At 38.5% G+C, this 16,523-nt stretch overlaps 1 protein-coding gene across 1 annotated transcript; it reads right to left on the bottom strand.

The window, feature by feature from the left end:
- Positions 1-2,245: 2,245 nt before the first annotated feature.
- LOC141437634 (patj homolog) lies at positions 2,246-14,670 on the bottom strand (the record flags this gene model as incomplete). Its single annotated transcript, XM_074101083.1, is given in 11 exon segments — positions 2,246-2,388; positions 3,529-3,684; positions 4,322-4,523; positions 5,409-5,486; positions 5,860-6,005; positions 8,319-8,461; positions 10,087-10,199; positions 10,918-11,047; positions 11,795-11,967; positions 13,851-14,007; positions 14,257-14,670. Coding segments are annotated over 11 exon segments (1,531 nt in total), but the record flags the coding sequence as incomplete, so codon positions are not given.
- Positions 14,671-16,523: the final 1,853 nt, after the last annotated feature.

The following is a 16,523-nucleotide window of genomic DNA, read 5'->3' as shown; positions in this document are numbered from 1 at the left end:
TTGGAAAGAACATAAGGCTATCTTTTATCGCGAAAAAAGAGGCTTTTAGGGGTGGAATAGGGGATGAAAGTTTATATGGTGGAAGTTTAGTGCTGTCGAAGATAAAACCATGAAACTTGGCAATTTAGGCATTTAAAGAAATAAGTCGATATTCGTTGAGCTTTTTTGAAATTCGACCTGTGAGGGGATGAATTATATGGAAGGGTTTCATTATCGAAGATAAATCGATGAATCTTATTAAACTTGCTATTTCGGCACGTGATAAGAGAAAAATAGATATTTGTTTGCGCGTTTTTTTAAAATTCATCCTGAGAGGGGGTGAAATAGGGATGAAATGAAAGTTTTATATGGAAGATCGTCATTGTCGAAGATAAATCGGTGGTTCTTTATGAAATTGGCATTTGGCACGATGATAAGAGATACATAGATATTTTGTTCGGATCGGATGGGGCGGAGGCAGGGTGGAACGGAGTGGAGAGGGAGGGTCAACGGAGTGGAGCGGAGGCAACGGATGGAGCTGAGACAATGCAGGCTGCAGCGGAGGCAATCAAGTAGAGCGGAGCTGAGGCTGGCGGAGCGGAGGCTGGCGGAGCGAAGGCTGTGGGGAGGAGGTAGCGGAGCGGAGGCAGTGGAGCAGAACGTAGCGGACGCTGCTGAGCGGAGCGGAGACTGGAGCTGATTGATGGTGATGGTGATGATAGTGGTGCTGATTATGATGATTGGTGATGATGGTTATTGTGGTGTTGATGATCGATGATGATGAATGACAAAAAAATTGTTTATAAAAAAATTTCTCATTTGAAAACTTTACCTGCGGGGGGGATGTTAGCAGAGGGGATGATGCAGTGTTAGCAGAGCCTATTAAGCTCATAAGAAAAATGTACGCAATGTGAGGTCATCATGAAAAAATTATGATTTCAGATTTTTCTTATTTATTTGCTATAAGAGCTACCTTTATGCAAAATTCAAGTTTCTAGGACAGCCGGCAGTGCGCTATAACTTTTTCTCTTAAGGCGATTTGTATGAAAACACCTTTTTAATGACTGTAGCCAGTTTAATACATCAGTGACTGTAGCTTTTTGATTGCATTGACTTAGAAGTTTAATTTTTACAAGCTATCGGGACTATTGACCTGAGTTTAGGATTTAATTTCAACTAGATACCTATACCCCGCGCGTTTACGAGATAAAGGGTCTTGACAGACAAGCGGACGGACGGGCAGCAAAGTGATCCCATAAGGGTTCAATTTTTTCCTCTTGAGGACGGAACCCTAAAAAAATTTGTTCTGGCGCTTTTCAAATTACAACCTATTTACTTTAAAATATGGGGATGAAAGTTCTTACGGAATTCCAAACACATTTACCTACTATAAGTATATTTATCGGAACAATTTGTAGCTAAAATGCCGTCTTAATTATAATCCTACCCTCCTAACTTACAATAAAGGACGTAAGGTGTCAAGAGTTCACTATGAAGAATGAGTCCTTTTGTGTTGGCAAGGGTAAAATACACGTTTTGCTAAAATGTGGCTACCCGCAAAATAATTATGTTTTACTAAAGAACATGGATGGATGGAAGAACAAATAAAAAATATTCATAGCAATTATTGAAATGGTTATTTTCAGTAACCCGTAGAAGTTTCTATGTGCTACCATTGGCAGAACAGGTATCTAAAATACATTAAATACTTCCAAAGTTACTATTGACGCGGACGAAGTCGCGGGCAAAGCTAGTAGTGTTATAAAACGAATAAGTTTTTGGTAAAAATTACATTTCTAATACAACCTTTTTTCGCTGACTGTACTTTTTGTTGACTGTACTTTTATTGTCACCCAAACTACATTTGAATACCAAATTTCAAGTCGATGCCATTAACCGTTGAAGAGTTCCGTCCTGTGGAGACAATCCTGGCCGGACTACCAGGATGTCACTATCAGATTATTGTATTGTCACCAGATTTACATAAGTACCAAATTTCAAGTCGATCGGACTAAAGTAGGTCAAATTTAACTTGCAAGATTTGACCTAAATAAATAAACGAACAGGGCTAGTTAAATAAAAGCTTGTAAAAATTTACATATGAAATTGTTGCCATGTTTGTTTATGCACTTTACTTAAGAACATAATTGAATTTCTGATTAAACCTGGAATACCTGATTTATAATCTGTCTTCGTTTACAAATAAAAAGCGTACAAAACAAAAGCAGCAATGTTAACAACAAGCAACTGGAAATAAAAAAAATACCTAGTATAGATTGCCATTTCCTTCTAATAGTTTCCTTCTGTTCGTGCGTGCGCGGCATCTCAAAAGCGGGATGCGCGCGCGTCGCAGCCGGCGGAGTGCGAGGCGGCGACACCTCTGTCTCGTCTTCCACGCTTGATTCCACGCTGGAAGATAACATAGAAATGTAGTGCTAGCACTTCATTCACCGAAATATTGATGGAGTGTGAACAGTTGGACACCTTAACACGGGTAGATAATAGTCGAGAAAAAGCAATTCGTGGATGAGGTGTTTGACGGACGAAGCGTAGCTGAGCTGAAATTCGGTATTGGCTCTGTGCACGACATCAGCGCCACCTAGCGTCCGCAACTTTTTGGCTCTGATGCTCTGACGTTTTGAAATTTCATCGCGACATTGTGACCAAAATCAAACCTATAGGTAACGTATCAATTTATAGTACAAAATTACTGCGATACCGTGATTTGGGTGGACAAAAGGTTGTGAATTAATTTTTGGTAATTAAAATTAAATGAGGTAAGTAAAATTTATTCAAAAAGTGTGATTTATTTTCGGTATGTCAGGGTTTGTTTACTTCATGTTTAGTTGTACTTTTACTGTAAAACGAAAAGATAAAGGTATCTTATTGGTTTCTTTGAATAATAGTAAAATTATATAATTGTTCTTATACCGCTAGTAATAAATTAAATATCGTTTTCAGATCAAAATGAGTATCATTTTGAAGACCGGTTTTGTGAGTATCACTCAATATCAAATTTCAACCACAAACCGTTTCACAAGGAAAGTTGTTGCTGGACATGTCCAAGATGTAGAGGAATTAAGAACAAAACAGGGACAGTGTTCAATAATTCAAGCTTTCATCATAACACAAACATCTATTACTAAAATTAGGTAGTTAAAGTCTATACAAATTGCTTTGTTAATGACAGATTCATATGAGTATGACAGATGACAGAGCCTAGATTATTTCTTCTTTTGGCCACTATGAGCGCTGCGATAGATTTCATTACCCCCACCTAGTACTTCGCACCCTCCCAATACAGTTACGGTAATTTTGAGTCCTGGGGAAGGACATAGGATAGTTTTTATCCCAGAAAATTGCATAGTTAGCGCGGGATAATAAACGAATTCTACGCGGACGGAGTCGCAGGCAACAGCTAGTATGTTGAAATTCGTCCAGCCGTTTAGGCTACTGAGAGGACCAAAGAAATACACATACATACATACACTCGAAAAACATAGCCCTCCTTTAGCAGTGGGATAAAACAAAGCAAGCCGTTCATCTTACTTCTGGTGCAGCAGCGTCATCTGTATGTCATGCGAAGCCGCCGGCTCAGGGCGGTGCATGTGTAGGAAGGGATTGTGGACGATAGCCGCCGCGCCCGCGCTTTCGCCCGCCGCGATCGCCTGTTGCAACTGCTCGTACTTCGGACCGCGGAGGTACCTGGAAATAGCACAGTTTTCAGTTGACTTGAAAACAGTGGCACGTCTAGTATTACTCAAATAACAGACCCATGTAATATTTTTTTTTTATAAAGATGCCAATTAATTCAAGTTTCTTTTGGTCGACTGTTTTAGAATTATCATCCAAAATACATATTCGTATCAAGTTTCTAGTCAATACCCATTGACTGATTGATTGACTTGGATTGAGTTGTGGTTGAATGGCGTGTCTCGTTGCCTTGCCATTTCCTCGTGTGTCCTCGAATATACACGATAAAACTCCCTTGATTGCGCTCCCTTACTTGACATATATTTGGAACACGGACGAATAAAAACAAGTGGAAGTGCTACGTAGGTGCAGCGTTCGTGCCACAAGTAATCGGCGGTACGTTTTCGATGCCATTGCATAGAGTATGATCACGTTTAGTAGTGTCGCGACATTCCTTGTTTTACAGTAATTATGCCGTATTGCTCAATTCTGGAATGTAAAAATGATAGCTGGAAAAATACTTACTAATGGAGAATTACCTACGTCATCGAGTAAGCGTACCGCCCCGCTTACTTGTGGCACGCACGCTGCACCTACATAGCACTTCCACTTGTTTTTATTCTTCCGTGATTTGGAACGATATAGCTACCTCTCCAGCTCCAGAGTGACGATGTTTCCGCTCTGTTTGAGGGCGTCGACGGCGCGCTGGTTGGACTTGCCAGCCAGCGAGGCGCCGTCTACCGCCACGATGCGGTCATTGACCCGCACTCGCCCGCTCAACGCCGCCGCGCTTCCCGCACTCACAGACTTCACGAATATACCGGACAGCTCCTCTTTTTCACACACGTAACCTGTTTAAATTATAACCGTGCTATTAAGGATAAGTAGGCAATATGCGGTTAACTACACGGTTTAAGCGCGCTGACCCTCTTCAAAGTATACAAACAAACTTCAAAGTAACAAAGAGACGGCGCGTTAAAACCGCGCGGTTAACCGCATAGTGCGTTCTTGCACTAAAGCTTGAAACACACTGATCTGACGATCGATCTCACATCGATCTGGCGAAGCGGTGTGGCGTAGCGCGGAGGCGGTACCGTGGTTGTAATATTCGAGCTAACATGAAAGAGTTGGCGTTGAATACAACCGGCACCGCCTCCTCGCCGCGCCGCACCGCCCCACCCCGGCCACCGCTGTCAGTGCGTTTTAAGCTTAAGAGCTACACGTGGGGTCGTGGGATGTTTAAAAATACGTTTTAGAAACGCGCGTTGCAGCGATCGAGATGTCCTGAACAGCTGTCACTAGAAAGAAGTGCACTTTGGCATCAGTTTGGGCATCAAATTCGGATCTGTTGGTTCTTGAATCGCAATTAGATATTTTTAATTTTCGGATTTATAAAAATCGGATTTATGAGGAATCGGAATAGTCATATTAGGATTATTAGAATATTCGTAATTATAAAAATCGGTATTTTGAAATTCGTGATCCCGACTTTTGGAATTTAGTTTTTCGTATTTATGTAGTGTACGTACCCGTTTTGACAAAAACTGCCACACAAATAGTTCATTATCTGGATTAACAAAAAGGATACTTTTATCCATAAATTGAAGTTTCCGCGGAACAGCATTAAACGAATTTTCAGATTTTTCAAATAGTTTTTTTTAAGACACATTAGTGAATGATTGAACTGTGTCTAGGCGACAGTCTACTAGAAATAAATGGTAAATCTTTAACCATACCTGCTATGGTAATGCCTAATCCATTCTCGTCTTTCTTCAACTGAACCGTAAATCTATCAACCTCTGGTGATTCCGCATCTGGAAATTTAAAACCGGGTTAGGGGTGTCAGTAATTTATAGTTTAACTTTATTATTTAGTTATTTATGAAGTTTAGAACTTCTCGTATTCGTGCGGTAATATTTCAGCAGATCATTATCATCATCATATCAGCCGTAAAACGTGTACTGTTTGACATAGGCTGATTAAAGACTCGTGTAGAGGTTTTGGACTGGAAGTCCTTTAGTTTCAAAATTTAGTCACGCCTTGAACGCGTTGTCTTTTGGACAATGATCAATGCATGCGAATTAAAAAATGCTGATTAACGTTAACAGGGGTATGCAGTTGAACTAGCCCAACCAACTGATAAAATATTCTGGATTAATTTCAAGACATCTTGTATATTATTCATACCTGACTCAGGGGGTGGTGTTACAGAGCTATCAAAGACGAATCTAGTAGCGGTCGAGTGCAGCACAGGAGTCGGTTGCGTATGGAAAACTTGCTCAAATCCAGTTTCTAGCAGATAGCGATCCAATCCTTCCGGGTCTGACAGCAGTCTAGAACAAATGAAAGCTTTAGCACACATATCCTATTCTTAATCTTATATTCCTTATAACTTACAGTGTATATTTTTGACTCGACCTCTGTCGCGCGACCTACGAACAAATAATAAGTCAGGAATTGTAACTGCGATATAAGCATGGATACAGTGTCCTAAGCTAAGGTCGCATGCGCGTCATTTAATTTTGACTTGACATTTATTTTACAATTTAAGTGAGCTCACGTCAAGTTTTTCGCAGTTTTGATTGTGAACAGCTCTAAATTATCATGCCAACGTGTGTTAAGAAGCGGTGCAGGAACAACGCAAAATTAAAATGTCCAGAGATCACTTTCTACTAGTATAGTAGTCGTAAAATTAGATTTATATTATAAAATGTTCAAATACATTATCAGTTGGAGATGGTCAGTATTATGCAAAATCAAGTCTGTGGTCTATGACTGACATACATAATGTAAATGACAGTTTCCTCACCCCTCTTCATACTTTCTTCTTTCCTGTATCGCCCAAACAATGGGTACAAACAGTCTTTATATTTTACATGATTTTTTGTGTGAATAATATAAGATACAATAGTTTAATGTCAACTCATGCTCATCACCTTTTACGAAAGATTGCTTTTTCCGATGCAGAGACGTTCATTATTCAAGAGTCCTGGTGCTTCACCACCCTTTCCATTCCACCATATGCATTACGATGAGCATAAATTGCTGAGCAACTGTGTTAAAATAATTGAAATGAAACCCGTGAAATACTTGTTATTGAGTAGTACCTAACTCCGGTGGTCAACTGTGGTCTTCACTTGTCTTTATCATTAGTTCCACTCCATCAAATGATGATGTTCAAGAGTCAATACACGATGAGTTACTACTAAATAAGTACATCCAAATTACCATAGGTGTCCCAACAATATTTGAAGAGTTATCTCGATTTCCTTAGGATCCAATCATCAGATCCTGATTTTGTGCCTATGGGACTTAATTAGAGGTACAAACTAAAAAATATATTTTTTCAAATCGGTTCATAAATGAAGGAGTTCTGAGGTAACAGCCAAAAAAAAATACAACCGAATGGATAATCTCGTCCTTTACCTTTAAAAACAAGCTGTCATTATCAATATATGACACGTCATTGAAACCGTAGATGTAAGAAGTGATCAGTCTGAACGCCAGTTGTCTATTTAGTTTGTGCATCTGACATTGCATCACGCGAGCCAACCAATCTTGCTTTGTTTCTGAATTTTAACCAATCAGGAAGCACGTCTATTTGCAACCTTGAAATTGATTCGTATTTGAATCAGAAGTCGTTTTGGTTTTAGGTATGGCCACTTTTTGTGTGGAATTTGTTCTAAGTTACACTTCCTGACTTATTATTTATTCGTAGCGCGCGACAGAATGATGGGTGATTGTGTTGCGCACGACCATTAGAACGTATTTCTTTGATGTACCGACGACTAACCAATCTTTGACGATTACAGGTGATGGCCAGTATAGTAGCCACTCTTTATTCGTGCTCTGTTCGCAATCGTGCGTATATTATGTCTTCCATGTATGTGCGTATATCATGTTTGTTTTAGTTATGGTTACAGATTTAGAATGTAAGGAAAAATATGTAGGTATACGTGTATTTTAAAGGAAGAGAGATAAAACAGGCCATTTTCCTTAAAAACGCCTGTAACGTAACGCCCGACTTTGAGTATATCACCCGACTTTGCGAACCAACGCCTACCAATTTTCGGCTTCAGTGCAGAATAGTAATCGCTTAACGGTTAAATATAAGTCGCATTTTTTATATTTTATTGTAATTTGTGTTGTATCTACTGAGCACTGCTACATACAATTCTTATTTTCTGCACAATTTTTGCTTTTAATTTTTCTCCTCATAAGCAACTCCTAGAAACTGTGGCAAAAAACCCCCGACTGCCTTGAAAATTAAAAGGATGAAAACAAGTATAGTGGTCTAGAACTCTGTTGAGTTCATGCATTTTTTTTATTAATTTATTATTTCTAACGAAATGGCATTATGAGTCGTGTCCGGTACTTTAAAAAAAAAACAAGTATCGCGGGAAAGTATAAGGGCAAAGACTTTAAATTTTGAAACCGTGCCCAGTGATTTCATTTAATATTTTAATAATTTTGCTTTATTTCCTCGCATTATTCGAGAATAGCACTATATATGCCTCAGCGGAAATGGCAATTCGTGGATTCGTGTTTATTGAAGGACTCTGCTACGCTTCGTCCCGAATTGCTTTTTCCCGGCCTCTACAATAATGTACTATTTGGTTTTGTTAATTTCGTTTACGTTCTGTTACCTAGCGGGTACGACGGGTGCCAGCGCAGGCGTAGCGTGCGCAGCGGCGGGGTCTACCGCGCGCGCGACCACAAGCCGGACGCGGGAGCCCGACGCGCGCAAAACGCCCGCAACCTGCTCCGAACCCATCTCCACTAGGCTCACCTGTTACAATGAGATAACATTTTAGGTACTTTTAGCTGGTAACACAGAAAATATCAGAAAAATGAACCAGGGGAAATCCTGGGACTAAGGGGAAAATATGTATAGAGGAAAGATTGTCTATGAACGGTTTTACCTGTAGGAGGGCGTTTTCAAAAAAAGGTGTTGAAATGACTTTTTTTTTAATAAACTATTCTTATTCTCGAAAATACAGCTAGTGCTGCTGCTTAAGTACGTAAAGTAGAAATAAGCAACCTGAGATATGTATGCATAGGAAAAATTCGTGTCTAGATTCCTGTCCAGCAGTGGTGTAGGGGTTATAGCACGCAGCAAGGAATGCTGAGGACCTGGGTTCGATTCCCAGTGCTGGTCTCTTTTTCTGGTTTTTCTGTGCATCCATGTCTCAGTTTGTAATTTCGATATCGTTTCACGGGATAACCGCACAAGTAACAAATACAAAAAAACAATCATTATTCTTATTCTTACATTGGGTGAAATTTCGTTTTCCTACTCAGAATCAGGAGCACTTTCGATTGTAATAGGAGAAAAAAAGGGTCCCAATATTTTTTACTCCATTACGTTACCGTTTTCATACACGTTTTTATGGCGGCAGCGTAATGGATAACACAAAATTATATGAAAAACCTGAGACACTTTTTTTCTCCTATTATTTACAATCGAAAGTGCTCCTGATTCTAAGCAGGAAAACGAAATTTCATCCAAATCTAATTAAAGTCATTTCAACAACTTTATCTGAAAATGCCCAGGTAGACACAAATAAGTGTTAGTTAAAAATGAAATTTTTAAGACAAGCTTAGTGCTGATTGTACCTTTTGTTGACTGCACTTGCTCTGCATCCAATCTACATATGTATGCCTTTTTGAGTCAATTTTACCGCTGGAAGTTGATCAAAAATAGCTTGTAATATTTTAAGCAAACAAACATATATTTAAGGTGAAGTTAAATAAAATCTTATAAAAACAGGAAGCAACAAATTAAAGTATGGCAGCGCTGACTTGCAGCAAGACTTAATCCGGATACATTAAATTCCTTGCGTTCTGGTTTTAATTTTAAGATAACCGTGTTTGTCCGCGGTCTACAGGTAATACCGTCCAACCATCCATCGTGCTGTCCCGCTCACCCTAATAGCATTTAATAGGAGACGAAGAGGGTGAAGAGAATGATACGACGAACTCTGAATATCAGAGTAGTCGCCCTGACCCTGTATGTCAATAAAGCCAAAGTGAAGTGACTAACAGAATCAAAAGAGTCATTAAGACGAATCTGTACTTTAGTACCTCGGTAAGGAGCCAAGCCAAGTGAATTTGAATAGGACAGAACTGAATTACTTAACCTTTGTCACAAACAAATTAATGATCGTTCGAAAGAACTGTATGCAATAAAGGAGTCGGAGTCAATACCGAATTGATACCGATTTCGGAGCTGGATTTAGTGAATCAGATCACTACTCTGAATCGAGATTAGCCATATTTAATCAGATTTATGATAATGATAAGATGAGAAGAAGAGAAGATACGAGTATGACGCTGATTGTGATGTATTGATTGCAAATAAAAAAATCAGTGCCCTCCATTAATTACAGCATATAGTTGTAAATAGGTACTCACATCTCCTATTTGCAGAATGTGATCACCAGATTTGAGGCGACCATCGCGGTCGGCCACTCCACCCGCCAATATCGTCTTCACAATCACGCCGCTGGTCCGAGCCCCAATTATACCTAGAATAAGATTATTTTCTCAAACATGCTCGGGAATGTATGCGTTAATGTCACGAAATGGAGACATGAATTTTCTCATTTATGGCTCCCTACAACTTCTTGGCCTAGGCCAAGAAGTGTGCATGAAAATCCATTATTGTTCGCTGCTCTAACTTTTTAAATTTGCTTTCTAATATTAAACTGACAAAGGAAAAATTATAAACAGCCAACCACAACCACCACTACTCTGTAAGCATTTGCGATATTGCGATGCGATGCGATGCATGGATGGATGGATGGATGAAATATTTCCTCACATTGTTTGAGAGAAGCACTATACAAACCTCGGCCAGAACAGGGATTGCTGGACTCGTTTTATCCGGCCTCGTCTACAACTTCGGCCGTCTACCCCGAACTCGTCCATCAATCCCTTACTTCATGGCCTCTGCAGTAATGTACTATTTCTGTGTGTAAATAGTGATTAGCAAATGTAAAGGATGTCCAGAAATATATGCATTTCACTGTACAAGCTATTGATTTGCTTGTAGCCACAAATTATAATGGTGTAATTAACAAAAGGTATTTTATTTTGGAGGTGTGGCTGGTAAAATGGAATTAAAACAGCAAGTTTGCTGCTATCAGTAAAAAGGACCATTGTAATCCACACTTAAAGCGAATAAATGAATATGAATATAAGGATCTAGCTAGTTTTACCGTACGAATTTTAAGTAATAGTTACCGAATCCAAGCCCAGTGCCGTCATTTACTAAGTTTATGATCTCAACTTGCGCCCAGTCACCTGCCACGATATTGGGGGAGCCAGAAGCCAAAGAGTCGTCATTGCGGGACATTTCTAAGATGCTGTGGCCCTAAAAAAATATATTAATTACATTATGTAAAAAAAAAAACACCTACCTACACTTCGTTCATTTTTAGCATTAGAAAGAAGGTATGCAGTCTTGACGTGACTTTTTATTGACAAAATAACTTTTAAAAAATGTCACAGCAAGGATATTAATGGTCATTTACATTATTTGGGTTTCATATGTAATACTATTTTTTTAAAAGCGTTTTTAACAAAGACTTGTTTAATTTGGTTACCATTTTCCTAATGCTAACATAAACAAAATCAATGTATGTTTGTCAATGTCTGTCAATGCCTGGTGGTTCTCGCATCGCAAACATTGACTCACCGTGGAGTCACCCTTGTAACTTGTGAGAACATGTGATTTGCTGACTTGCATAGCTTAAATTGATGCAATGGAATTTAAATTCGCAGTTCTACAACCTCAAAGTTATTTATCTTAATTAATATTATAAATTTGAATAAAATTTTATATGTTAAACTTTCACACTTACATTAATTAACTGATTTAGATGAAATTTGTTACAGAGGTAGTCTGAGACTCTGAGAAGGACGAAAATAGAATAGTTTCATCCCAGAAACTTGGATAGTTTTTGCGGGAGCGGGAGAAACAAATTCTTCACAAATAAAAAAAAATGGCATTAATAATTTGGGTCAATTAAATAAATGAAATATCCATACTTGCAGATATTGGTTTTTAATAGGAAAATGCCAAAATTTACATACATATTTAGAAATATATCAAGCTTACCTGCTTTGGTGACATGTTGGAATCTATAGAAGCAGAGTCAAGACCTAGGATCCGTTCATTGTCAGAGCCTGACCCAAATTCCAGGCAGTGTGGTGGAGACACCTGTGGCACACGTTGCTCCTCCTCACCTTCATGGGATCCATACAGATTCCGGGTCTGCAGTGCAAGCTCACCTGATGCAGTAACATAATATTTACTTTCTTTTACCAGATTTTAGAAAAAAATAGAGAAGGTCCTCAATTTTTTTAGTCTTATATTTTAATAAGGCTTTAGTATAGTCAAGGGCAAAGATATTGACACAGCCAAAGTTGCAAAAATATGTAATACACAACTTTATGCACTTAACATTAAGGCTGTGTATACATATTTTTGCAACTTTGGCCGCGTCAATATCTTTGCCCTTGACTGTACATCAAATGTGACTATGTCAAGGTCCTCAATTTGTATGATCAAAATAACTTCTACTCCATTACTATATCAAAATTGTTCACCCCTGAATTGATTTATATACAATATGAATGGTGTACAATGTGACAAATCAAAAAGGATTAGGATTAGACATTAACTTCAAACTTAACCCACAAATTTTGGGTAATTTTGTGTACCCAATGCTAGGAATGCTAGGAAATAAATGAAACTAGTAATAAAAATTGCCACATTACAAACAATTGACAACATTTCATATTTTTGAGCCCCTAAATTTTATTGGTTCAGTGTATTTGGTTTAAAAAGACAAATACGCTGATAGTTTATTTATTTCTCTAGGTTTCGTATTTAACTTGTTATTAATTTTTCAATATTTACTTATTCTAAAAGGGCGTAACTCCAATTCTACGCAAGAATAGCCTTATCACCTTTGTCTTACCATGATCGGAAAAAAAGTGATCGGACATTGACAATGACATCTGCTGGGCTACTCCGAAACTCGAAACTCGAAGTTCGTGTCGTGCGGTCCCTCTGACACTTACACTGTTTGATACGAGAGCGAGAGGGACCGCACGACACGAACTTCGAGTTTTGAGTTTCGGAGTAGCCCTGCTGACTTTGCCATTGTCACTGGAGTATGTCTGTGGAGTATGTTTTTTTTTCTGTAACATAAGGCAAAGGCTATCCGTTAACTATTTCGTAGAATGGGTAAAATTAGACCATGTTTTTATTTGTTTTTTAACTATTTTATTAAGCTATATAATTTTTTTTATAAATATAGTATAGTGTTCAGGAGGCAATATGCTTTTGAATCATATATTCATTTTGAAGTGTTTATAAAATGAAATGTTGTCAATTTTAAGACAATTACATAAGTCAACAATGATATGCACACATCAGCTATAAGCTGCCTGTATACATTATAAATAATAATAATATACAGGTACAAGTTGAAAACAATGCATTTCTTTAGCCTGATAAAATAATAATAAATTTTCTAATCAACCCAATCACCTTTTAGGGGTCATTCAAGTATTATATGAAACCCTAAGGGGATTGGGGGGATTTTTGCTTAGCGTATTGATTGTGTATGAGTGTTTCATCACAACAATTAATAAAAAAAACATGGCTACATAAATTAATATGCTTGAATAAAAATTACATAATTAATATTGCTTGTTTTTCTAGTATTGACTGAGTATAACAATAACATAGCACAGCCCAAAAAGCTTACAAAAATTTACCATTGTCTACATCAGCATAGGTTGTTAAAACTTTGCTTACTTTTGCTGACAAGGAGGAGGGGCAGTCAGACAGTACAATTAAGCAGAATTTTAGTTTATTTTAATGCCATTTTTGTTAACCCCCAATGCAAAAAGAGAGGTGTTATATGTTTGACCGCTATGTGTGTCTGTCCGTCTGTTTGTGGCACCATAGCTCTTAAACGGGTGGACCGATTTGAATGTGATTTTTTAATTTTAAATCAGGTTTTTTAACAATGGTTCTTAGACATGATTCATCAAAATCGGTTTAGCCGTTTTTAAGATATTGAACTCTGAAGTGACAAAGTTGGGGTTTTACAACTTTTTGTTGGTCAGGTCAGGTTAGTTAAGTATCACCATTACTTTACCTGCTGGAGTTATATCGAAGTCACCAGGTAATATGGATGGATGATGCGCTACTTGTGTACCTAGCATTCCCACGGAATCTTGAAGCGTAGCAATACTCTTCAGTATAGGGCTCTCAAGTAAACTTATCAACATGTTTAAGTCATCATTGGTTGCAGCCTAAAATTCAACATAGTGATTATTAATGAAGTTTGATCAGCCAAATAAGTGGTCTACCAATTTTTAAACAACATACTATCAAATTAATATGTCGCTAAAGTCGAAATTTAAAGTTGAATCATCAATCCAAACGATAATCAACTTTAGGACAGACCACATATTTGCCTAGCCTAACCAACTACTAAATAAGACCATAAAACCGCCGCGCTTCAACTGTCTGTTATAAAAGCTATAAAATGTTAATATTACCTTCAGTTTCGGATCATCGCTTTGATCCACGGCAGCTTTAACACTCTCCAGTTGCTGGAGAGCATTGGACAAATTTACGCCTAAATGCATCTTTGTTATTTTAGACTAGATCCTACGATATAGTTGTAAATAAAATTCTATTATTCTAAAAAAACCCTGCAGACACAAATAAATACTTTTTTTTGTCACTGACTGACACTAACAGGTATTCACTCACTGACACTAACAGGCATGAAACTCGAACAAAATCATAAGCCCAAAACAATTATACTAAAAAAAAGTCGCAAGTTAATGATTATTAACAAAGATTACGAGTCACTTGCTCGTGTCAATAGATTTTATTTCAATTTGACTGATTGAATTCAATCGAAATCGAAAGAAAATGTAGTACACAAACACAAACTACTCTTTGCTACTGACAGTAGTGACAAGTACTGCAGGGCTACTACGAAACTCGAAGTTCGTATCGTACCGTCCCTCTCGCTCTCGTATTAAATGGTGTAAGTGTCAGAGGGACCGCACGACACGAACTTCGAGTTTCGTAGTAGCCCTGCTGTTGACGTCGATGTGACATTGACACTTTTTTAGTACTTTTTCTAATTCATGCTTTTCTGTAAATGCTAAAGAACTTTGCCCTTGCAGCCTAATTTGTGACCAGACTAAAACTCAGCGTTTGACGTAAATTGAAGCATGCGAATCTTGACCTTGGTCAATACGACTCATTTAGACACCATTGGAGGAAAACGAGCGAGCGGGTCATATGATGGGGAATGATCACCACTGCCCATGTGAGTACCAAAAGAAAATATCCGTGGTTTGTATAATACAAGGATGTGACTAGGATAGGTAATACGAGATGAGGAGGACGTTACGGTACGAACTTCGATGTTCGAATTTTGTAGTAGCCCCCTGTTAGGCACGTTTTTGTGGCGATTTTTTAACCAATTTGTAAAGCGGCAATTACACTGAGTTGTTTGCCGCATGCTGCATGCGGCGACCGCAAAAGTGCAAAGAACACGGTAGTCGGCCGCATTCGGTGAGCGAACGCTGCCACCGCCTTAATATGGCCGCCGCAGTAGACGGACAGACTAATGTAAAGGCGACGGTCGTTCGCCGAAGTCGTTTGAATCAAATTCGGCGACCGCATTAGGTGAACGACGCAGAGTAATTGCCGCTTTAGTGTTGTCTTCTAATCTCACAAATGGAATTACACCCCTTTCTGGTAATTGGTGAGATTGAATAATAATTTGGTAAGGATAATATATGTAGGTAGGTAGATATAGAATAGCACTGTAAGAACACTCAACAAAAAAAATTAAGAAAAAAAAACGACACGAACATTTATTATTTTAAACAAAAAATGGTTTGTCCAGCATCTCTCACTAAAATGCCAAATGTAATGAATAGGTACGTGTCTTTAGTACCTATATCTACATTTTAAAAAAAAAGAGTAAAAAAATTGAATCAACGCCTCTCCGGAAAATTTACACGATATTTGCCAGTCATCATAAAAAGTACTTAAAAAAAATGAGCTTGAGCAGATATACAAGGTGTTAATTAAATAACTGAAAACCGCAGCTAAATTTTGCTAAATTAGTAATTCTGCTTATTTCTAACTCCACGATCATACTTACTGACTTACTTCGCCGGCTCAGCGCGACTCAAAGTGGATCTTGGTCTCCGACACAAGACTCCGCCGATTGTTCCTATCCTGTACAACAAGGCGCCAGTCTGCCACCTGCATGTCGCACAGGTTTTTTCGGACTTCATAATTTGTATTTATTGTCAGTTGCACTTCGACGTTTTTAGAAGATATTTTTAGGTTTTTGGTGTTGCAGATGTCTAGTGGTTTGACCTATCGCCTCTCAAGCAGAGGGTCGTGGGTTCGAACCCCGGCTCGCACCTCTGAGTTTTTCGGAATTCATGTACGGAATTACATTTGAAATTTACCACGAGCTTTGCGGTGAAGGAAAACATCGTGAGGAAACCTGCACAAACCTGCGAAGCGATTCAATGGTGCGTGCGAAGTTCCCAATCCGCACTGGGCCCGCGTGGGAACTATGGCCCAAGCCCTCTTGTTCTGAGAGGAGGCCTGTGCCCAGCAGTGGGACGTATATAGGCTAGGATGAGATGTCTATGGGCGGTGGTGATCTATTACCATCAGGAGACCCACTTGCTCGTTTGCCATCCAGTCGAATAAAAAAATAATAATAATCAAACTTGACATCAAAATGGCCAGCATTAATAGTATTTTATGCAACACTTGT

The sequence above is a fragment of the Choristoneura fumiferana genome, chromosome 18, assembly GCF_025370935.1.
Source record: "Choristoneura fumiferana chromosome 18, NRCan_CFum_1, whole genome shotgun sequence".
Lineage (NCBI taxonomy): Eukaryota > Metazoa > Arthropoda > Insecta > Lepidoptera > Tortricidae > Choristoneura > Choristoneura fumiferana.
Note: the sequence above shows the minus strand (reverse complement) of the source record. Positions and strands in the feature narration are given on the sequence as shown.